General features: G+C 27.3%; 1 protein-coding gene across 3 annotated transcripts in view; it reads right to left on the bottom strand.

Annotated features, from left to right (window-relative positions):
* Positions 1–24,671, bottom strand: part of LOC122510054 — a 179,851-nt gene that overhangs the window by 9,998 nt on the left and 145,182 nt on the right. For all 3 annotated transcript variants that reach the window (XM_043624448.1, XM_043624447.1, XM_043624449.1), the window contains exons 3-4: positions 22,560–22,936; positions 20,103–20,404 (exon numbers count right to left, since the gene is read on the bottom strand). In XM_043624448.1, coding sequence (XP_043480383.1) covers positions 20,103–20,404; positions 22,560–22,808 — 551 coding nt within the window. In that variant the 5' untranslated portion in view covers positions 22,809–22,936. The remainder of the gene's footprint in view (positions 1–20,102; positions 20,405–22,559; positions 22,937–24,671) is intronic.

Genomic DNA, 24,671 nt, shown 5'->3' on the forward strand with positions numbered 1-24,671 from the left:
AAGTAAATAAAATTAAATATGAAACCGTTTTCTATGATTAAAAAGAAACTATCTTTGCAGCTTACAACTGACTGAGTCCAAATGCTGGATAATGACACAGGGGGTGACTTCCCAGTAAGAAGTGAGGAATTGAAAAGAATTAGAAATTTTTAATTCTTTTGAATTCCGTTTCTGAACAATTCGTTTTAATATTTTATACTGAAAAAAAATTTGTGGGTTCGAAGTTTTAAACCCTCAATTTTCATTGTGGGAGACAATGAGTTTTTCCGTGCAAATATATAAACCGTACTACAGATATTGAATTTTAGATATTCACTTTAGAGTGTTACAAACTTCAGGAATTTGACTTATTACCACACAGTATTTCGGAATATAAAACAATTGAAAAATTAGAGAAATATTAAAACGGAATTGATATTTTGCCGAAAGTATTATAGGCATTTTAATTAAAGGTTAGATATCGTATAGAAACATACTCATTATATGCATGCCTAAACGACTCTACAATAATATTTTTTAATTATTTATTTTTTGTATTTATTTATTAAAAGTTTTTAAGGCTAAAAAGCCCCTTAAGGTATAAAGTAATTATACAATAATTTTATAAACATAACTGAGGAAACTTTAAATTAGATAATATTAGAATAATAAAAAGAAACTTAGGAAAGAGAAAAAAATATATTGTATACAGTTTATTCCATAATCTTGCTCCTCTTATGTTAAAGGATCTTTGCATTCTATATGTTCTATGTTGCGAAATTGTTAGAGAAGATTTACTTTCTCGTAACCCACGTCGAGCTTTCTCATTGTTGTTATTAAACTTAAAAAGTTGTACAAGTAAATAGGAACTTTATTGTTGAAGATATTAACCATTTTACTGGCAAGGCATTCCAAATGGCGTTCCACGCATCGTGGCACAGACTGGCAAAAACACCGAAAACTTTTATTAAAATTATTATTAAGATATTTTATAAATTAGTAATAATAGTATATAAATATAAAAATTTATTAATAAAAATACGAATTGTACTGAGTAATGATTGAAAAAAGTAGTGCGCCATTCGTTGAAAAATGTTAAAAATAGCGGATTTCAAAAATTATGATTTATACGTTTTTGACCCGTATTTTTTAATATTATAAGAATTCCACCAACTTAATGGTGCGGTGGCATAGCATCCATCATGGCCTGAGTTTTATCAGAGTTGAGAGCAAGTCCGTTTTTTCAGGTTTAAATTATTTATTGACATGACAAACATATTATATATAAACATGTGATGTTTTAAACATAAATAAATACACTCTAAAAGTGCACGAAAAAAACTATTTAATTTTTTAAATATTATTTTTCATTTAACAATAATGAAGGAAAATATTAATAAAAAGAAAGTGGGTTTTTAGTATGGATGGTCTAAAATAAAAAATACTTTAAATGAGATAATCGAAAGATATGTCCGCAAAAGAAATTTGTTGTCATAAAAATTATTAAAACTAATAATGGAAGACGCAGAAGCAAGGTAAAAAATTGAAGTTTAAAAAAAATATTTCTAAACTCGTGTGCCTAAAAGCAATGATTCGTAGTTGTTTTTTTTTGTTTGGAATGAGGTTAAGCTTTCTGAAAGTTCACTTAAAACATTAATGCTTTCCTTCCGGTTTGACTATTCTAATGTTATACTCTGTTCCACTAGAGAATGCTTTCCGACTCGAAGATCTTTTTCTTAAAATGTGGAGAAAAAATTTGAAATGTTTTTTTCCAAAAGTCATCTGCATAATTTGTATATTACAAATTTAAATATAATACAAATTTTAATATATAAATATTTTATTGGCGAAATTATCCCATTTTATAAGTACTGCCATAAACTTGGGTCGCCGGAAAAAAGGCTTGGCCTCACTTTTTTGTTAAAATGAGCAGTCTAAAATCAAAATTTTATCGAATTGTGTTAATTTCCGTACTATCTGCTCGAACTGGACGAAAATTCATCTTTTTTCGACAGCATTCTCTCGTGGAAGAGGGTATAGAACAACTTAGGTGATAAGTGAAGTTGTGAGGTAGCATATACACAAATCTTGTGAATATACCATTGTTGTTAAGTAATTGGTAATAGGATATGGTATATCGAGGTTACAATTAAAGTCGCCCGTAATTATAATGTTGTTAAAGTTTTGAAGTATAGAGAAAATGTAGACATTTAGACTTTACCGAACGATCCATTTGGAGGCATATTTACAACACCAACTAAAGCGTGATTGATGAAGGTGTTGAAATTTACAATTGATCGATTAAATTTTTTTGAATACAGCTGGGCCGAAAGCCAAGTTTATTACCAAATAGGAATCTTGGAAGAAGCAAAATGTTTCACAAAACAGAGAATAGTTTTACGAAGCTGGAGAATTCAATGATGTAATAATAAATATATTTGTCTAGGGCTTAATTAATTTTCTATATTTTTATATATTTTATTACTCGTTAAAGTCAGTATCATGGCAAAAATGGTGTTTTATTCGAATTCAGGGTTTTCCATACAGTGTCCTTGAACCTCATCAGTTAGCAATATCACTTGACAGCAGTAAAAATTTGCCAATTCTGCATATTTAAAACTTTGCATTCACTATCAGAGTCGACGGGCAACTAGCTATTACAACACAGCCTCATTCTTTTTCGACATTTTCAAAATCGAACACAAACAATAATTCTTTAAACTCCAGACTGTTTTTATCAATGAGAATAATTTCTTTTATTTAATAGTGAATTGTTTTCAGAATATCAAGTGGCAAATTCGTGGAATTATCTGAGGCGATCGAACGTGAATTACCTGCTGAAGATAGGAATATTTATTACATTCCATTTTCCATAAATAAAGTGACAAAGCAAAAGGTTTTCGCTAAAGGAAAACTTTTTGACAAATATCACTTATTTAGAGAAAAGTTAATAAAAAATAACGTGATTAAAGGAAATCCTAGAAATAAAAGAAAAAACGTTTCAAAGGCAATTGTTTTTGGATTTCGAAGAATGTTTAGTGCTTCGACTGAGAAAGATAAGAAAAATAAATAGAATTTATAATAATTTAAGATTATTGTCTCTTCTTAAAAATTAAAATACATTGTATAATGGCAAATTTTCATACTTTATAGAAAACCAACAACGTATTGTTGAAAAATTAAATTGCTTGGAAAAGAATCTTGGTCCGTGGAAAACGGTAGAATATTACTGGGAAGCAACAGTCATTTCTAGAATTGAAGAATTGTCGACAACTGACATTACAAGTTTTCAATACTTTAACAAATTTAAAGTTTTAGGTCTACTTATAGGTAGACCTAAAAGTCTGTAACAGTGAGAGGTTTTCGAATTCTGTAAATATTAAGAAGGTCACGACTGTTATGATCTATATTTAAATGCTTAGCAATGGATTCAAAGATTGTTGCAAGATTTTCGTTCCGCGAAAAGGAAAAACCATAAATTTCGAGTGATCAAGGAATAAGTAATTCTTAGTTTCGATTCACAAATTTTTCGAGAAAAGCTACTTTTTTTAGTTTTATATTTTCATTCTTAACTCAAACAGTCTCATCATCACTTTTTCCAGAGTTAAATTAAAATTTCTCAATTCTTAATGTGTTGTTTTTGTGCACAGCTCATTTCCTCACATTCTAAAATGAATTCCGGCTAAGAAACTAAAAAATTCCAACTTTCGCAAAATAAGAGTCACCCCAATATAATATGTATATTATATATTTTATTAATTTTATTTTGAAATTTTCTTCTACATATGTTTATTTTTGTGTAAAAAAATTTTATGTAATCAAAATATATAATATCATTAAAAAAAGACATTGGAAAAAACCTTCGGAAGAACCAGACTTCCCCCCTTTTAAGGAAAAAAAATAATAGAAATCAACTTTGAGTGCTGAAGGGTCACGAGATAATTCGGTGAAAAAACCTGAGGAAAAATGTTTAGCAATGTTATTATACTGAATAATTTATTTCTCGCTGGGGATGGAAATCATAAAAATTACAAAAGAGCACGTTTATTACTCTATATGAGAGTTTTTTTCTAAAAAGGATCAAGCACGTACAATTTTGAATTATATTTATTTATTTACTTACAAAAAAGAGGATAAATTCCTGTATAATATATTTATATATATTTATTTAAAAAAGAAAGTGACAAGAAGGTCAATGGCAAGAAAATTTAAAAATTCAGTGAAGAAAGTACTTAGTACACTCGATTCGTATTAAAAGTAAGCAAACTCCAAATGCATTTTGGTATTGAAGTCGTATGTATGACGTAGTTTTGATGAATAATTTGTGCTTATCCTTGAATACTTCTCTCTTGAAACGTTGAAAAAGACATTTTAAGAGAAAAGTTCATAATATAAATTGAATGAATGGAAATAAATAAAATAAAAAAGTACGCGAGTGTAACGTGCATTAAAACAGAAAGCTTTTTTTTAATAAAATGAACATTTTTACATAAATCACAATACATATAAGAAATGTAAACTTCATTTGTCTTGTGTAAATTATGTTTTTATTCAAAAAAGTTAATCGGACATATCTTTTTAAAAAATTATTTTTAGCAGTAATATTATAATATAGTAAAATTGATTTGAATGTATAATACGCTAATTATCGATTTAATTAGAGCAAAGTTTTAATTAACTTTCGTCCTTATAAAAATTAGATTTTTGTTCTTGTTTTCTCCCCTATTATTCTGTTAGACAACTTTCTTACCCGCACAATTCTGTCACGTAATATCCGATAACAATTCGTTCGAAAATTCCTTCCATTTAAAAGAATCATTGATCCGTGAAATTGAGTTGCATTGTTCTCGTATTGAATATAGAATAGTGAGTAACTGACAATTATAAGCGTTTTATCATTTATCTAAATTTACCAGGTCTACAATCAATTTTTAAAAACAATTTTAAATTATAACTTTCGAATGCATAAAGATATTGTAAAAATCTGTGTATACAGATTTCCTTTAATTTTCCTCTCACTAAAAAAACTTCTAGTGAATCTAAAGCCCACATTTATAACGAATATAATATATTTGACATGCTGTTTAGTTCATTTTACAGCACAGTTTTTGAATCAATGAGAAATTTTTGTTTTATTATAAATGCTACAAAATCGAAATTTTTAAAGTCTGACTTGAAATTTGTAAGGAGCAACCCGAAAAACCACTAAGTACTTATTTTAAAGCAAAGTAAATAAATTTTTTAAAAAATGACCGCCACATTGGATCCGCTATTTTGATTTCTTGAAATCTCACTGCAGATTTGTAATCAGCGACCCTAGATATCAAGAAAAGAAAAATTTTTTAAAAAAATATTTTAATTTGTCCGCTATAATGGATCCGCCATTTTGAATTTTTAAAATCTTAATGCAGATTCGTAATCAGTGATCTCAAAAACTCCTGAGAAACAAGATGCAAATGAATCAAATAAATTTTTTTTTAATTTGTATGTTACATAAATTACATAAAATCTGACATTTTTTTGAGGTTAGAAAAAAATCCTGACGTGATGCAAATCTGACCTTGGACTTGTGTTCAGCGCACCAAAATACGTGGGTGTAAGATATTTTGGTCTGACGTGCAGGATCTAATAGTACATACCCACATAGCACCATATTTTGCGGGAAGCTAACGGGAAACTAACCATGTTAGCTTCTATAGCTAACATGGTTAGCTTCCCGTTAGCTTCCCTTGGCCTCAGTGGCGGATCCAGGGGGGGGTCATGACCCCCCCCCCTGGGGCGAAAAATTTACATAAAAAAAAGGTCAGCTAATTATGGTCGTTGCTCGCTGAATCTATAAATGACCCCCCCCTGGAGTAAATTCTGGATCCGCCACTGCTTGGCCTATAAATGTCCTACGCTTTTTAGTTTTCAGTGTTAGCTTGCAGAAAGTTATCTAAGAAACTTTTCTGAAAACAAGTAGAGAAAAGTTCTTTAAAACTATCTCTGGTAAGTATCTGTAAGCATTGGAAGTTAGTTTCAGGTAAGCGTCATAAGGTAAGTAATATAATATAAATTGATATTATACAAATAATCATTTACGGAATTTCCGTAATTATCTATTTAATTTGCACTTAAACTTATTTAATATTTCAGTTTACTTATAGCTAAAAAAATAGTATTTATAAATTTAATAAATAAAATAAAAAATATTTCTCTCTATAATTTATTTATTGCCGCGAACTGATTACTTATTTATTCCTCAATATCAATATTATATTATTGAAGAATAATTTTGAAAATAAATTTGGAGGGACTGGGGATAGAACCCGGGTTCACAACGCAGAAAGAAACAACCTAATCAACCATGTGTAGGGAAGAATATTTCGGGTCCTTTTAAGCTTCAAGTGATCTCATTGGTTGGCGTCACTAATGGCGGGATAATTTAAAAAAGGATTCACAAAGATATTTGAATTTTCTCATTACAATAAATAATTTAATTTCTAATATTATTTATTAATTAAATCTTCAAAAAATAAGAATAAATAAATTATTAAAAATGAAAATATTAAATTAGAAAGTTAATAGATAAGCATTAAACTAAACTTTATTTTTTTCCTTACTTAATTTGACTTCACATCTATTCGCAATTTAAAGTTAGTTGTTTCTGTTTGCATTTTGTTCTCTAGTTTTTTTATAATTAATTATTCTTTTTAATATTTTAATATTTAAAATTAATGAAAATTCTAATGTATAATAAAATGCTTTCAATATTAGAAAAGCAATTAAACAAAATTTTTGTCAATTAAAAATATTCCTAATGCGTTATTTCTTACTTAATTTTATAATTTTTAACCTGCAATAATTTAATTTTTACAAAAAAATAAATCCAAAATTTTCAAAATAATTAAATTTTTTGCGAAAAATTAAAATAAAATCTTTTAAAAAAGTTTATTCTTACGCAAAATTTAATTAGAATAATATTTAAAATATTTAAATTTTTATAAAGAGTTTTATCAAAATTTCTTATAATAATTTAATTCTTTTGTGAAATGTTATTAATTAATTATGAAACTAATTGAATTTCTGAGAAGAATAATTTTATTAAAATCTTTGAAAATCCTAATTAAATTCATTTGAATTTTTTTTCAAATAATGGAGTTTCTTTAATAATTTCAATCGAAGATTTTGAAAGTAATTGAAAATTTATGAACATTTTTATTTTGTTATTTACATAATAATAGTAAATCATTCCGTGCATAACATTTGCTGATTTATTGATAACTTTTGCAAAATAAAATTTGTAAATACCTTAAGAATATTAAAATTTGAAAAAAGAATAGCAATTTTTATTAATAAATTATTTAATATTACAGGGTTGCCACAAAAAATTAATTTACTTAAAAAATTATTAGATAAAAAAAATATTCTATTACATTTACTTACGAATTTCTTAAATTGTAAAATTATTCGCAAACATCAATAACTAAATTTTTAAATAAACATTTAATTATTATTTTCCCATAGAAATTAAAATTCTTCAAAACATTCAAATTCAAACATTTTTAAAATTCAACAACTTATAAGAATATTATTATAAAACATAAAGATATAAATCACTCCGAGTCTTCGACTCGGAATATAAAATATTTCGAAAAAGTTAAATTATTTACAAACATTAGGTATAATAAAATTCATTGCACGAATTCAATTATTTTCATAAATAATAAAATTTTTCACAGGATTTCAATTATTTTTAATACAATTTTTAATTAATTTCTCGAAAAATGAAATTATCTTCAAAAATTTTGTTGCAAGAATTTAATTACATTTCACGAATATAATGAAATACTTCGTTGAAATTCAAATATTTTTAAAATCTACTATTTTAATAAAAGTTCTCAAAAGAATGCAATTATTAAAAAAAATGTAATAAAATTCATTGCAGGAATTCAATTATTTCCCTAAATAATAAAATTCTTCGCAGGATTTTAATTATTTAAACAAAAATTTGAAATAATTCATTGCAAGAATTCAATTACTTTGATTAAATAAATAAAATTCTTCACAGGATTTCAATTATTTTTTATACAATTTTAAGTAAATTCTTCGATAAATGTAATTATTTTCAAAAATTTGATTAAAATTCTTCAAAAGAATTCAGTTATAAATTATATTTAAAAATTCATGCCATAATGCTTTTAATATTCAATTATATCTGAAATTTTAACTGATATTCATTTTTAAATCAATTTTTATTGAAAAATTCTACAAGAATTCAATTATTTAAATATAAAAATAAATAATTTATTGAATAAATGAATGTTTCTCGAAATTGAATTATCATAAAGAATTTTATCAACAAAATTGAATTTTTTGAGGAATTTTAATAAAATTTTCAAGAATAATTAATTTTTTCGAGAAATTCAATTAAAATTGTATTAAAAAATTAAAATCTATGATGAGTTTTATTATTCATTAAAATAACTGAATTATTGCGAAGAAATTTATAAAAAATTTTGTAAATAGTTGAACTCCTTTGAAATTTTTATTATTTATGAAAATAATTTAATGTTTGCTTAGAATTTTATGATTATTTTTTTATAAATATTTGAATTCTTTTTAAAAATTTTATTAAAATATTAGATACTGAAAATCATTGAATTTTATTATTTTTAAAGATAATTGAATTTTGAGGAGAATTTTTTTTAATTTTTGAATATAATTGAATTTTTGCGAAGAATTTCATTACTTTTAAAAATAATTGAATTTCTGCAATCGTTTGTAACTTCTCCAAAATTTAATTATTTCCAGTACTTTAAAAAAAATCTCTGACTTTTCCGTGATTTCCCTTGCCTCTGGCAATCCTGTAATAGAAATAATTTATTGTTTAAATTATATTTTTTTTAAAATCAATTCTTTAAATAAAAACATTTCAAATGAATAAATAAAATAAAAATGATATAAAAAAATAGTAAAGTAAATATAATTTAAAGAATAAATTATTTCTATTATTAAATAATTCATTAATAAAAACTGCTATTCTTTTTTTAAATTTTAATATTCTTAACGTATTTACAAATTTTATTTTGCAAAAGTTATCAATTGTAACGATCCAAATCGTTTTCTTACTTTTCTTTAAATATGCCATTTTCTGATTGTTTCCCCAATTCACAATTTATCGCGCTAGGTGTTAGCTTAATAGCTACTGCGACCACCGGTCGTTAAAAGAGTTATAAATTCGGGTGTCATCGGACCAAAGACGAATGGCCTTATGGTTACGATGACGATTACGTGAAAATTCTCATCAGAGAGAAGCGTGCCTTCGTACACCGAAGAGATCTACGAGATCTCTTTTTGTAAACGTAGAATAACGCGTGTATGTGTGTGTGTGCATATTGTGCTTCGACGCTTAGTTGTAACGCGCTTTACAGTTAATTAAATATCTTCTTTTTAATTATTTTGGTATTATTGTGTTTATTCCCATCATTAGGAATATTATTTATGGGACAACCTTTGCGCTGCATCATTTGGTAAGTTCGCTCAATCTTCTCTATCTCGTCTATTGGTCTCGTCTTCCATTAATGTTGCAATTGCTCATTTAATTAATACTATTGGTAAAGTCTACTTTTGATGTGTGAAGATTTCGTTCATTAACCCTTGTGTCGACTGTCGTGAGCCGAACCCTTATCCTCATTTATTTAATTTTCAAAAATATTTAAAGACTCGCGAAGTTTCGCCACACAATAAATCAGCAAATGTTATGCACGGAATGATTTACTATTATTATGGAAATAACAAAATAAAAATGTTCATAAATTTTCAATTACTTTCAAAATCTTTGATTGAAATTATTAAAGAAACTACATTATTTGAAAAAAAATTCAAATGAATTTAATTAGGATTTTCAAAGATTTTAATAAAATTATTCTTCTCAGAAATTCAATTAGTTTCATAATTAATTAATAACATTTCACAAAAGAATTAAATTATTATAAGAAATTTTGATAAAACTCTTTATAAAAATTTAAATATTTTAAATATTATTCTAATTAAATTTTGCGTAAGAATAAACTTTTTTAAAAGATTTTATTTTAATTTTTCGCAAAAAATTTAATTATTTTGAAAATTTTGGATTTATTTTTTTGTAAAAATTAAATTATTGCAGGTTAAAAATTATAAAATTAAGTAAGAAATAACGCATAAGGAATATTTTTAATTGACAAAAATTTTGTTTAATTGCTTTTCTAATATTGAAAGCATTTTATTATACATTAGAATTTTCATTAATTTTAAATATTAAAATATTAAAAAGAATAATCCTTAATAGAAAAACAGCTATTTTTTTGGCTGAAGTTTGAGAGTGACGGTCGTGATTGGTTGTGAAAATGACATGATGACGGTCGCGAGTGGTTGAAATACGGTGATGACGGTCGTGATTGGTTAAAATCCGATGATGACGGTCGCTATTGGCTAAAATTTCATGATGTTGGTCGCTGTTGGTTGAAAATATCATGGTGACGGTCGCGATTGGTTGAAAGACGATGATGACGGTCGCTATTGGCTGAAAACCGATGATGACGGTCGCTATTGGTCAGAAATCCTAGCGGAGACGCTTGCTATTAGTGTATTTTCTTTGTTTATAAGAGCTTTAACAGTAGTTACAGTTTACAGTAGTTACAGTTTATTAACAGATTTTTACAGTATATAATACAGAAAAATAAAAGTGCAAAGTTAAGAACACGTTTTTTTCTCTCTTCCAAATTAAAAAAAAATAAGACAAAAAAAATTTTGTGATTAAAAATAAGGATAAGGAGGTCAGTTTTAAAAAATTGTGTAAAATACTGCTTTTTAATTGTAAAAAATAATTTTTCTTATTTGTAATTAAGAATTGCAATTAATAAATTCACATCTTTCCCGTCTAAGTCACTAACATTATCTACTTTTTCAACAATTAAACTTGTAAAGAAATTTAAATAACTTTCTAGAATCAGTGAAAGAATCCTTGAGCTCATCCTTGAGTTTGCCTTGTTTTATTAAAAACTTAATATAATTTCAGAATAATACTTTACATGGTTTAATATTTTTTTAATGAATCTTAACAAGTACCCAGTTTTTTATTATAAAAAAATTTATGTTGTCTTAAAAAAAAGAATATTTTTTATTTCAGTTCAAAATTAGAGTCTTTAAGGTAATAAACAGGTGCCATAATAATAAGGTGCCAGTATAAAAATCATGTTTTTGACTTATTTTAGAAGTAATTTTGATTACTGATTTTTAACTTTAAATTCTTAAAAATTGGTAAAAAATTAAAGCTTAAAGTGACCATCTGTACTGTTCATTTTAAAGTATTTTTATAATAGTATTTAATGTTAAAATACTTAAATAAAACTAAAAATTACTTAACTGACTAAAATTTAAATTACTTTTAATTTATAAAAATTTTGTATTTTCTTATAAATATAAAAATAAATTAATATAATAATAAAAAACCGCTGCCAAGTTGTATAATTTTTTTTTATAATTTTGGTGCTCATTTCATGAACACTTTACTTCCTCATGGAGATAAAAATAATAGAAATATATGAATAACTTTTTATAAATATGGTAAAAGTGATTGAATTTTGGGTCAATCAATTTATTTTTAAATACCCTACAAGATAATTACAATAATTTAATAGTTAAACAAAAATTTTTAAACAAAAAAGTTGAGAAAATGTCATTTTCCACAATTTTTGGTTTTTAAAATACTAATAACTTCGAAATTTATTTTCGAATTAGGTTCAAAAATAGGTCAATCGAAGCGTTTTTTGAAGCTCTACAAGTCGGTAACGATAATTTTAAGATTACTTCTACATTTTTCAACAAAATTTTCAAAAAAGTCTTATTTTCCAAAATTTTGAATTTTTAAAAGTTTAATATCTCCGGTTAATATGAACGAAAAATGTTCAATTAGGGCTCAAAAGATGCGTCTAAAAAAACTCTACAAAATTATGGAAAAACATTTATAGGTGTCCTAACATTTTTTTAAAGTTATGGGCAAAAAACGTTTTTTTGCAAAATTAAAAATCCAAAAAAAATTTAGTTAAACTTTATTAATCTATCTCAAAGTACTCTCATTTTATGTCCGCAGGTGAGATCTACAATTTAAAAAAAATTCAACCCAAAAGCTCTTCATGATTTCGAGATATTTATGAAAATGTGATAACACACACACACACACACACATACGGAATGACATTTTTTAAAAATGTCATTTTTTAACTCCTGAGGTCAAATAACATAAAGATATGTCAAAAAATCGAACTCGAAAAATTTCGGTATTACAATACTTCCTCTATGAGGAAGTAATAATAATAAAATAATGTAACTTTTTAATTTCTAAATTTTTGAACTTTATTATAAAAATGTTTTTTGTGTAAAAAAATTAGGTAGGATAGTGTTGTATTACTATGATTACTATGAGTTAAAATAAGAAATTAAAAAAATTTTATATTGTAAATGTTTTAAAAAAGGCACAATTTTTGTTTTAGCTTGATATTTTTTTAACCAGAAATGGCCAAGCATAGAAGTTAGGTTTTTACATAAAGTTCTGTCTTGTTCGGCTTTTTTATTTACATATTTACTTGTAAATTTTAATGTTAAATACTATCTTTAAAAAACATTAATTGTATTAAAATAAACTGAATGCATATTTCAGCTTTATCCAAAGAACATAAACACGTATAAAGTATTTCTAAAATTATATTAATTTTATTAAAACAAGACAAACTCAAGTATCTTTTTAATGATTTTAGAAAGATAGTTAAATTTTACTTTTAAGATTAATTTTTAAATAATTATATTGAGTTTTAGTGCCTTAGACGGGAAAAATGTTAATTAATACCTACATTTTGCAAAATAAAAAAATTATTTATAGCACTAACATGTAGTATTTACACAATTTTCGCAGATAGTGTATAATTAATTAAAATTGATTTAATAAATGGTAATAAATCATTTGTCAGAGAATAATTTATTCCCAACAAAAAATCTTTGATGTTTTAATATAATGGAGCCAAATAAGTGAAACAATTTCAAAAAAAATTTTATTATTAAAGTAATTTGGTGTTGAAGTTCTGGATCATTTTATTTTCATGTTATTATTACTTTAAAACAAATAATGATAATAAAGTAATTTTTTTAAATAAAGCTTAATGTCTATACTTTAATGATAAAATAAAAAGATTGTTAAAAAATTAAAATTTAAAATTGTTATTAACAATTCTTATAAACAATTGCAAATTCAAGAATGTTCTTAATATTTTGAAAAAATTAAATTACCATGTATTGATGTGCAAAACTCTAAGTATTAATTTAAAAAAATTTTCGCCTGTATTTTGGCAGAAAAATCTACACAATTTCTATAATATAGAAGTTTACTGATTTTTCTTTCTTTAAATTAATCCTTGGAGTTTTGCCATAATTTTTCAAGTGGCCGGTTTCATTTATTTTGTCCCTAATATAAGTAAAAATATAATAAACTGATGGAAAATATCTGTAGCGTTTTTACTTTGTAATTTCCATATTATGAACACAATTAGTTTTGTAATATATATTATATAAATATTATTTCAATATTAAATATAAGAAAAACTCTAATAAAAATATTTTAATTTTAATAACTTTTAAAATACTGAATGCTTTTTAATGATGTTATGCTTATTTTAAATGTGATTTTCTCTAGAATGAGAATTTTTTATAGGCATTAACGTGTAATTTTTTTAGAAAATTCAATTTGTCAAACTTACATTTAAAAAATTAAAAAACTTTTAAACAATCTTATTAACAGAGAAATAATTTTTAAAATATAAACATATGTTTTTATTTAATTAAGATTTAATTTGAGGTTATATTAAGATTTTTGTTGTGGGAAAGGACCAGAAGTAGGCGCGCAACGCGCGCCCTTTTGGTTCTAGTTAATTATAAAAAAACTAGAGAACAAAATGCAAACAGAAACAACTAAATTCAAATTGCGAATAGATGTGAAGTCAAATTAAGTAAGGAAAAAAATAAAGTTTATTTTAATGCTTATCTATTAACTTTCTAATTTAATATTTTCATTTTTAATAATTTATTTATTCTTATTTTTTGAAGATTTAATTAATAAATAATATTAGAAATTAAATTATTTATTGTAATGAGAAAATTCAAATATCTTTGTGAATCCTTTTTTAAATTATCCCGCCATTAGTGACGCCAACCAATGAGATCACTTGAAGCTTAAAAGGACCCGAAATATTCTTCCCTACACATGGTTGATTAGGTTGTTTCTTTCTGCGTTGTGAACCCGGGTTCTATCCCCAGTCCCTCCAAATTTATTTTCAAAATTATTCTTCAATAATATAATATTGATATTGAGGAATAAATAAGTAATCAGTTCGCGGCAATAAATAAATTATAGAGAGAAATATTTTTTATTTTATTTATTAAATTTATAAATACTATTTTTTTAGCTATAAGTAAACTGAAATATTAAATAAGTTTAAGTGCAAATTAAATAGATAATTACGGAAATTCCGTAAATGATTATTTGTATAATATCAATTTATATTATATTACTTACCTTATGACGCTTACCTGAAACTAACTTCCAATGCTTACAGATACTTACCAGAGATAGTTTTAAAGAACTTTTCTCTACTTGTTTTCAGAAAAGTTTCTTAGATAACTTTCTGCAAGCTAACACTGAAAACTAAAAAGCGTAGGACATTTATAGGCCAAGGGAAGCTAACGGGAAGCTAACCATGTTAACTATAGAAGCTAACATGGTTAGTTTCCCGTTAGCTTCCCTCAAAATATGGTGCTATGTGGGTAAATATTATTGAATATTTTTCAAATTTTTGATAAGCTTACAAAAACAAATTTTATTTCTGTCAATGATGTGTTCATTGTATAAGAAATGCAAAAGAAAATTTTATCTTCTTCTTTCACAACAGATTTCTATTTTGCACGATGTGACTGTTTCTGATATTAAATCTATATACATTTCTCTCTTTTTCAATTTCAGTGAAAGAAATATGTTTTACCTGACAATTTTGAAACAAACATTATTTTATTAGTCATTCTTTTATTTCTATGTAAGTGTTGTGATCTTATCAATTGGTCGTCTTTAATAATGAAATGTGAATAATATAATGATCACTCCAAGTCAAGTAAGATAAAAAATGAAACACAATTCTTTTTTACGTTTTAAAAGCACAACTATCCTCTTGCTAACCTATCAATTTTACTAAAAAAATATTTAAAAAATTGTTCTTAAAATATAGGGGATATTCCACGTCAACACGGACAGAGCCCCAAACAAAAATTGCTCTGATGGATTTAAACGTTCTAGGGCTTAAAAGATTTCTACATTCACGTACTTTAAGATGCCGATGGGCGTTTTTTGAAAAGTTTCATTTCTGATACCAATAGAGCTGTCAAAAGTCAAAAGGTCAAAAAATCACAAAATACTTTTATGAATTAAAAGCAAAAAACGAGATAAATTATTCTGTTAATCATTAACAGTTTTTAGGGTCCCCAATTATAAATCTAAAGTTTTTTTAAAAAATCCAATATGGCGGACAAAATTCAAATTTGATCAGATTCGATTAAAACTTGTTACTCGGGGGTTTTTAGGGTCGCTGATTACGAATCTGAAATCACTTTTTTTAAACTTTCAAATTTGATCCGATTTCCTTAAAACGTGTTACTCAGAGGCTTATGGGGCCACAAATTACGAATATGAAGTCACTTTTTAGAAATTAAAAATGGCGGATCCAATATGGTGACAATTTTTAAATTTGATCAGATTTAATTATAACGTGTTACTTCGGGGTTTTTTAAGATATCTGATTACAAATCTGAAATCACAATTTAAAAATTTTAAATAGTGGATCTCATATGACAAAAAAATCTTCAAATTTGATACAATTTGCTTAAAGCTTGTAATAATAACAAATTGTTTACATTATAGAACAGTATGAAGCTAGAATTTCTTAAAAGTGACTTTTCAAATTCGTAATCAGATACGCTAAAAACCCCCGAGTAACAAGTTTTAATTAAATCTTATAATTTAAAAATTTGTTCACTATATTGGATCCGACATTTTTAATTTCTACAAAGTAACTTCATACTCGTAATCTGTGGCCTCATAAGCCTCCGAGTAACACGTTTTAAGGAAATCGGATCAAATTTAAAAAATTTTTCAACCATATTGGATCCGCCATTTTGAATTATTAAAAAGTGACTTCAGATTCGTAATATAACACTGGCACACAAAAAAAAATTTGGATTGCCAGGACTGCCATGTAGTAGTTTTTCTTCCTTAAGGTGTATCTAAAGAGAAAAACATTGTCCGACCTAAAAGTTAGTTCGTGTTCTCTTTATATATTCAGGCTTGGTGGGGGAGTGATGTTTGAGAAACTGATTTTTATGGGAATTTACTTAATTTTTATAAATAAAGCTGAATTTTTGCTTCTTCTGAATGTTTTTTTGGATTCAGTGACTTTAATAACATAAGAATTGAATATATAGAAGAAAATAAAAATGGCGGATCTAAAATGGTGGATTTAAAAAAAATTGTTTAGATTTCCTTGAAACTTGTTACTCGGGGGTTTTTGGGGTCGCTGATTACGAATCTGACATCAGATTTTCAAAATTCAAAATGGCGGATCCAATATGGTGGACAAAATTTTTAAAAATTCCTCGCATTTACTTGAAACTCTTTACTTGGGTGTTTTCGGGGTCGCTGATTACGAATATGATGTTAGTTTATAAAAATTATGGCGGTTCTAATATGGCGGACAAAAATGAACAGATTTCTTAATTTCTGTGACTTGAGTACCTTACCCTCTTGGTATCAAATGATCTCCGGAGAGGAGCTCTTTTTCTCTTCTTTGAAGTTTTAGTCTCAGGTATATCTCTTTTTAGCGTTTAACAATAGTCCGCTAACATATTCTTACTCCATTTGCCTTGTTAGCGTTTCTCCATATCCTTTAAATCTTGGTGAAATCTCTCGTCTTGTTCCTCGCTGAAATCACCAAGATTTTCAGGAAATTCATCTAAATGTAAATCCAAAAAGTGAATTTTATAACTTATCAAACATCTCAGCTTTTTAAAATTCTCTACCATTTTTCCTACAATTTCTCTATATCTGTGGCTTTTTTATTTCCTAGAAATTCCAAGCAAACTTCTTTAAAACTTGTCCAAGCTGCTTTTTCTTTAAGCTTCATCGTTTGTACAAATTTTTCGCCATATAACAACTTACGTATCTAAGGCCCATCTAACACGCCTTCTTTGATTTTAGCGTCAGACAGTTTCAGAAACTTCGCCAAATACTCAAAACATTTACCATTTTTGTCTAAGGCTTTTACAAATCGCCGATACTGAGATATCCCTCCTCTGCATCGTAAACTTCTTTCCTACTTTTGCCATGAAGGCATAATTTGAACCTAGAAACTTAGCCGAGAATTCGTTGCCCGCCTTCACTACGGGGAGGTGTCCTAGTCAAAAAAATAGAAAAAAAGAAAATAAATAAACAGGGAGACTAATTTTACAAAGGTCAAAAACTTTTTGAGATTGTAGTATCACAGAAATCCGATTAAATTTTAGTAAAACATTTACAGTAAACCATTTCTGAATTATGAAAAATTCAGATTTAAAATTAGCGGCTAGAGGAAACACTTAAGTACCAAGAACCAAGAAAATCTGAGAACAATTTCATCGTAAGGAGTATTGGATACACCATTTTGAATTTTTAAAATCCAACATCAGATTCGTATTCGGCGACCTCGAAAATCCCCATGGAGTAGCAAGTTTCAATCGATTTCATTCATTTAAATATATTTTGTCCGCCATATTGGAACCGCCATATTGAATTTTTATAAACTAACATCATATTCGTAATCATCGACTCCGAAAACCCCCGAGTAACGAGTTTCAAGTAAATGCGAGGAATTTTTAAAAATTTTGTCCGCCATATTGGATCCGCCATTTTGAATATCTGATGTTAGATTCGTAATCAGCGACCCCAAAAACCCCCAAGTAACAAGTTTCAAGGAAATCTGAACAATTTTTTTTAAATCCACCATTTTAGATCCGCCATTTTTATTTTTTTCTATATATTCAATTCTTATGTTATTAAAGTCACTGAATTCAAAAAAACATTCAGAAAAAGCAAAAATTTAGCTTTATTTATAGAAATTAAGTAAATTCCCATAAAAATCAGTTTCTCAAACATCGCACTCCCCCACCAAGCCTGTATAAAGAGAACACGAACTAACTTTTAGGTCGGACAATGTTTTTCTCTTTAGATACACCTTAAGGAAGAAAACCTACCACATGGCAGTCCTGGCAATCCAAATTTTTTTTTGTGTGCCGGTGTAATCAGCGACCCTAAAAACCCCCGAGTAACAAGTTTTAATCGAAACTGATCAAATTTAAATTTAGTCCACCATTTTGGATTTTTAAAAAAAAACTTTAGATTTATAATCAGGGACCCTAAAAACTGTTAAAAAATGAGTTACAGAATAATTTACCTCGTTTTTTGCTTTTAATTCATAAAAGTATTTTGAGATTTTTTGATTTTTGACAGCTCTATTGGCACCAGAAATGAAATTTTTTAAAAAACGCCCATCGGCATCTCAAAGTACATGAATGTAGAAATATTTTAAGCCCTAGAACGTTTAAATTCATCAAAGCAATTTTTGTTTGGAGCTCTGCCCGTGTTGACGTGGAATGTCCTATAGGTAAAATTAATAACAGGTTGTTGACACATATACAGGATAATTGTCACATTTGAAAAATCTTATTTCGGTCAAAACTTTTTTCAGGGCTGCTTACAACCCAACCATGTCTAATATATGAGAAAATACTAGCTCGTTTAATGGTGTTCCGCAGTGATCGCCTTTTAAAAATGGCTGGTCAAATTTATACTTGATTTGAAAATGATTTTTCTCCCAATTCGGGCAGTTATTAAGAAAATTGGAGAAAATACAAGATATCCTGAATATTTTATCTTTTATTTGCGCGCAAGAAGTAAAAGATTTATTTAGATTTACAACGACAAGAAGTAAAATAGGAAAAAGTTAAACAAATGCGCGAAACCATTGTTTGAAATTGCGCAACACCGTTAAAGTGATGTAAGAGCTTTTTAAGAAAGAAATGTAATTTTACCTACTTTTTTAAATAAAAAAATGAAAACATATAACAAGGAACAATATGAACTCACAAAACTTAATTATAAAATTTTCAGTTGGTAATTAATTAATTAATTACGCTTTAAAGATAGTTTGTTAAATTATCAAAAATTCCAATTGTTTATTTTCATGGATTATTGTGATGAATTTTTGCATGAAGTTATGAAACAAAAAAGTAAAATTATATTATTCTGCTTTTTTATGTGAAAAGTAATTTTAAAAAAATCATTCTTATAAAAATGAATAATATATATATATATATATATATATATATATATATATATATATATATATATATATATATATATATATATATATATATATATATGTATCTGTGGATGCATTTAATATCAAGTTTCAACTTTGTTTGCGATACGTGTCAAATGGTTCATTGCAGTTGTTCGACAAAGTTTACTGGGTGTTTATCCTGATGTCTCTCTTTTTGTTTGGAAAAACAGTAATGCGAAAAATTGAAAATGTTTATAAAACATTCTCAATAACACAGTTATATGCAGGATATCCGTGGGGAAGTACTAGGAATGTCTTTCAATCTTTAACGGTCTAGATACTCCTAGAATAATGTTCGCCCTGTGGAAACATTGCCTGGTAATGTTGACGTAACATATCAGATTTTGTTTAAATATAATTAGATAAAATTATATATTCATCAATTTTCGCTATCTTTACAACTCTTACAAAAACTATTAAAACATGTTGAGGCAACGTTGACAATGTTTACATGTAATATTGACACAATACTAAACTCAAATGTTGTGCTAATTGGGTGTGTTTTTGTTTTATAGTATTTTGATATTTGTTTGTTAAACTTCACCTGTATGTTCTTTAAACTAAATCAATACTTTCTGACTAAATATTTTAGGATATCTCTCACGGCAGCCGGAAAACTCTTTATTAAATATTTACCTTTTGATTTGCTCCCTCGTTGCAAACTGATCATAAATAAGAGGGGACAGTCCCACAGCAATTGCGTAGATCCAAAAAACAGCAATGTATTTTTCAATGCTGCTGTGCGTGATTATGTTTTTGTATCTTAATGGTTGAGCGAGAGATGTTAGTCTATCGACTGCAATCGCTACAGTAACAAGGACACTCACACTGCAGAGGGAAATAACGATGCAGTAAGGTAGAATGCACAAGCTTGTCACTTCATCTTCCGGTATTGTAGACAACTCCAAATGTATCCCGTAGGGCATGAAAACTCCTACCTGTTGCATAAAATTTAATTTTACTATACAGTCGAACCTGGATAAGTGGTCCCTCAATAAGTGGGAATCCTCTTTAAGTGGAACTTTCTTTGCGGTCCCTGCATAAGTAACTTGACCTTAAATGACCTGGATAAGTGGAATACCTCTATAAGTGGAACAAGAACTTTGGTCCCTTCAGGTTCCACTTATCCAGGTTCGACTGTATTTAAAAAAAATATTTTTTCCTATTACTACCCAGTTGAAAATCCCTGTACACATACATGACCAGTTGCGGAAATTGGAAAAGTGATAATGTAAATGAAATCGTACATGATCACGCACCAAAATTTTTTACTTTCAAGATCATTTACTAGTTCACGTATGTGTCCTGTATAAAAAAATTTATTTTTATAAAATTGTAAACCAATATTATAATATCGCATTGTTTTTGCATTGTAAAAGTTAAGTGCACAGTCGTAAATATTTAAGAAAACTACTGTGCAGCACTCAAAGTTTAATAAAAACTTTGTTTTAAGTAAACAGAAATTGTTTCAAGAAAATAGACGTGAACAGGTATAAGTTCCACAATAGACAAATTAATGTTCCATAAATGATCATGAACGATTTCATGTATATTTTCACTGATCCAATTCCCGCAACTGGTCATGTATAAGATCATGTATGTTTTCAAGTATTTGACCATGTACATTAAAATATACATCCCAGTAGGCACTAGGTTGTCTTATGGATGTCATAAGAATATTCTAAAGGTATACTAGATCTCAGTGTCTTAAGGACATGAAAAAGACAACCTTTTGACATCCTTAAGACATTCTACACGGAGAGAAAAAAAAGTAAGCGGCTCTACCTGTCGGTAGAGCGGTTGCGTTAAATGCGAAACAGCCGTTCAACTTGAGGTTAAGCACGCTGCTTACTCTCGAGGGGAGAACGGTTCTCCTTTTTGGGGAAAGCGGGTACACTTTTTGGAAAGTAAGCGGATCTATTTGTGTGGAGAAGAGAACCGATACTCCTCAAAAAGTATAACCTTTCAACGTTTGCGGCGCTACTGCTGCGCTTTATAAAGGGAAAACAGCGCTCTCTTGCCAAATCAAACGGCTCTCTTTTTTTTCTCTCCGTGTATGTCTGGCTTATAGATGTCTTAATAAGTGTCCCAAGAATGTCTTTTAAATGTCCCCAATATATCCTAAAAATGTTTTAATGTAAAGATTTAACGTAATGGTAAAATAATCTCAAACACAATCTAAGTGTTTTTAAACATATTTTTATACTGACCCAAGTATTTCCCGAGACTGTCCCACACATGTCCTCAATGTGTCCTGGAAATGTCCTAAATACGTTCTAAAAATGTCTTAAACATATCCTAAAAATGTCCTCAATGTGTCCTGAGAATATCCCAAATACTTCCTGAAAATATCTATGACACATTTAAACGTCTTTAGGTCAGACATAGAATTTGATTAAGACGTCTTTAATTCTACCTTTAAGACATCTTCAGGATAACTTTTTTAAGACATTGTTAAGATATCTTTAGGATATTCCAAAGATGTTTTTTACAATGTCCTAATAACGTTCTGAAAAGGATATCCCCCGGATGTATGTGCCCACTGGGATGATCTTGTACGTGTTCTTGTATCGGGGGTTTCAACTGGGTATATCATAAGGTGTAAATATAATAGTGTATAATCAATTTGCAAAACGACGTTATACCAGAAATTTGTTGACATTATATTTAAACAGCACAATGTTAAAGTTAAAAATTGGTCATATTACTATACAATATTAAGCTCAAATATTGTGCTACTTGACTAGTAAGATTTGACTGTATTTAAATAAAATTACAAAATGGAAATTTCATATTATTACTTTTACCTAATAATACCCCAAATTATGATGTAAGATTGGAGACCGGTTCTATTCATGTTGCGCATAAAATTTTATCATTAACGCTCAACTGGATTTCAAAAATTTCATTAATGGACAATTCAAGGTTTAAAGCTAAAAGTCAGACCTTTTGTACAAAAATATCCCAGCCTTACAATGAACTCTAATATTTTAGTTAATTTTTAATGCTATTTGGGAATCCCTACACTAAATAACTGAAATAGTAAATGTAAGAATATTAAATAGTTCAATTAATAATTATTTTTTAACTTACTCCAAAATCACTGATGGCTAAGGACACAAGCAAACAGTTTGATGCGGTTCTTAATCTCTTATATCTGTAGAAAGCAAAGAGAATAATCGAATTTCCACTAATAGTAATTAGTAACAAAATAAATACAATTGAGATTGCTAATGCGGTAGAAACAGGACTGACGTCCACTCGAGTGTCTAATCGTGACACGGTTGACATTAAAGTGCTACTAGTTTCCTCTGCAACAATTTCAGTTTGGAGTCCTGACATTGTCCTGATAATTTAGGTGAAATGTTCTTTGTATATCGGACCCTTCCGATAGAGAACACTGACAGTTTCTATTTCGTCTTCCACCATCATGTTGCGATTAGTTAATTCCTCTTTCTATATGTATTATCCTGCAACATTTAAAAATTTCTCTAATTAATTCTTATGAATTAGACTGAGGTCAAAATGCAATAAATATTGTACTACTGGTATTATTTGAATATTGGTTTGTAACTATCGTTATAAAATAATCCCTCTTAAATTATGTAACTTCCATACTGAAAATCCTATATGGAATTCTATGAGGGTTCTTGTACAAAAAGTAATAAATTGCCCTAAAAGCCTACAGAACTAAACAATGGCTTCTTTCCTGATTATTGGAAACTAGACAAAGTTTTTTTTTTTTGCTTAGGGAATTTTGGGAAATCTGCCTACAGATACTTTGGATTCCGCACTCCAAGGTTATTTGGGCTTGGTATAATAAAAATAAATGAAATAATAAATTTAATAAGCTGGCGACCTACTGCCAGCCCTGACCCACTAAAACCCGTAACCCTTATTTTGGAGCCCTTTACCCACCCTCGGAAATATCCCGAAAAAATTGTTGTCATAAATTTTTTAATTTTTGAAAAAAATTATTTTTTGACTTAACTTTTTTCTTTCTAGAAATTTTAATTAATTTTTGTCAAAATTATTCATTAAAAATATTATAAAAAGTTGTCACTGCAGCTTGAGTATAATTACAGTATACTACATTGATTGGTGACATGAATATTCAGAAGCTACGAATGAATAATACATTGATAATTAATTCACTTTACCGATGGTAGTACAACATATGAAACAAATTTACTTTTTGTCTTAATTATCAGAAATTTTTTTTCATTATGTTCTACAAAATAAAAAAAGGAATTCTGTATAATATGCATGTTTTATAAAATTATTAGCTCTATCAAATATTTTTACCTTTAAATAAAATTGATTTTATTATAAAAATATTGTATTTACAGTAAAAACAGGATTATTGATTAGGCGATTATCTAATCGCCTAATGAATAATCCTGTTTTTACTATCAAATCTTTCGATTTGATTTTTCGTTTGGAAAAAATTATTTATTAGCTTTATCAGTCGGTGATGTGTTGGTTGATGTCATAATCTAATTAAAAAATATTTCTGAGTTACAATTTTACTTTCGCTTCTTATTCAATTCAATATTCACCTAAAGCAAAATAATACAAAGGAAAATAACTATTGTGAATTCCATTAAATTCAGTAAAAGCATGAACTTTCAAAAATAAATTTTTCTGAACAATTCAAAGCAAATTTAAAAATAATTGTTATAAATTTTTTAAGTGAAAAAGTAAAAGTGATCATTCAATAAAGAATCACTCACCCTAGCAGCAACAGATGTTTCAGATGTATTTTAAAAGTTAATTGTACAATTGAAAAAGTAATTCAATTTTTGTAAAATAACTTTAAGCATAAAACATTAATAAAGTTATTGATAAAAAAGAGAAAAAAAATTTAAAATACAAAATGTGTCATTGAAAAAGTGCGACTCGATATTATGGATATATTTTAGTCCCTACAATCCCAATGTCTGTTACATATAAATTGGATTTTATCTACTCAGACACCTCGATTCCCCAACTTATGCTGAGAGGGTGTAATGTAGTTTTCAAATATCTCTGAAAACAATATCAAGAAAATTAACATTAAATTTAAGAGGAAAAATATATTTTTATAATAGAATAAGTATATTAAAATGCTAACTAAAGTTGTCAAAGTATTGTCACATGCCACGTGCGTGACCTTTACACGACCTTACAGGGTCACGAATGAAGATTATTTGATAGAAATAACAC

The sequence above is a fragment of the Leptopilina heterotoma genome, unplaced genomic scaffold (genome assembly GCF_015476425.1).
Source record: "Leptopilina heterotoma isolate Lh14 unplaced genomic scaffold, ASM1547642v1 Lhet_66, whole genome shotgun sequence".
Lineage (NCBI taxonomy): Eukaryota > Metazoa > Arthropoda > Insecta > Hymenoptera > Figitidae > Leptopilina > Leptopilina heterotoma.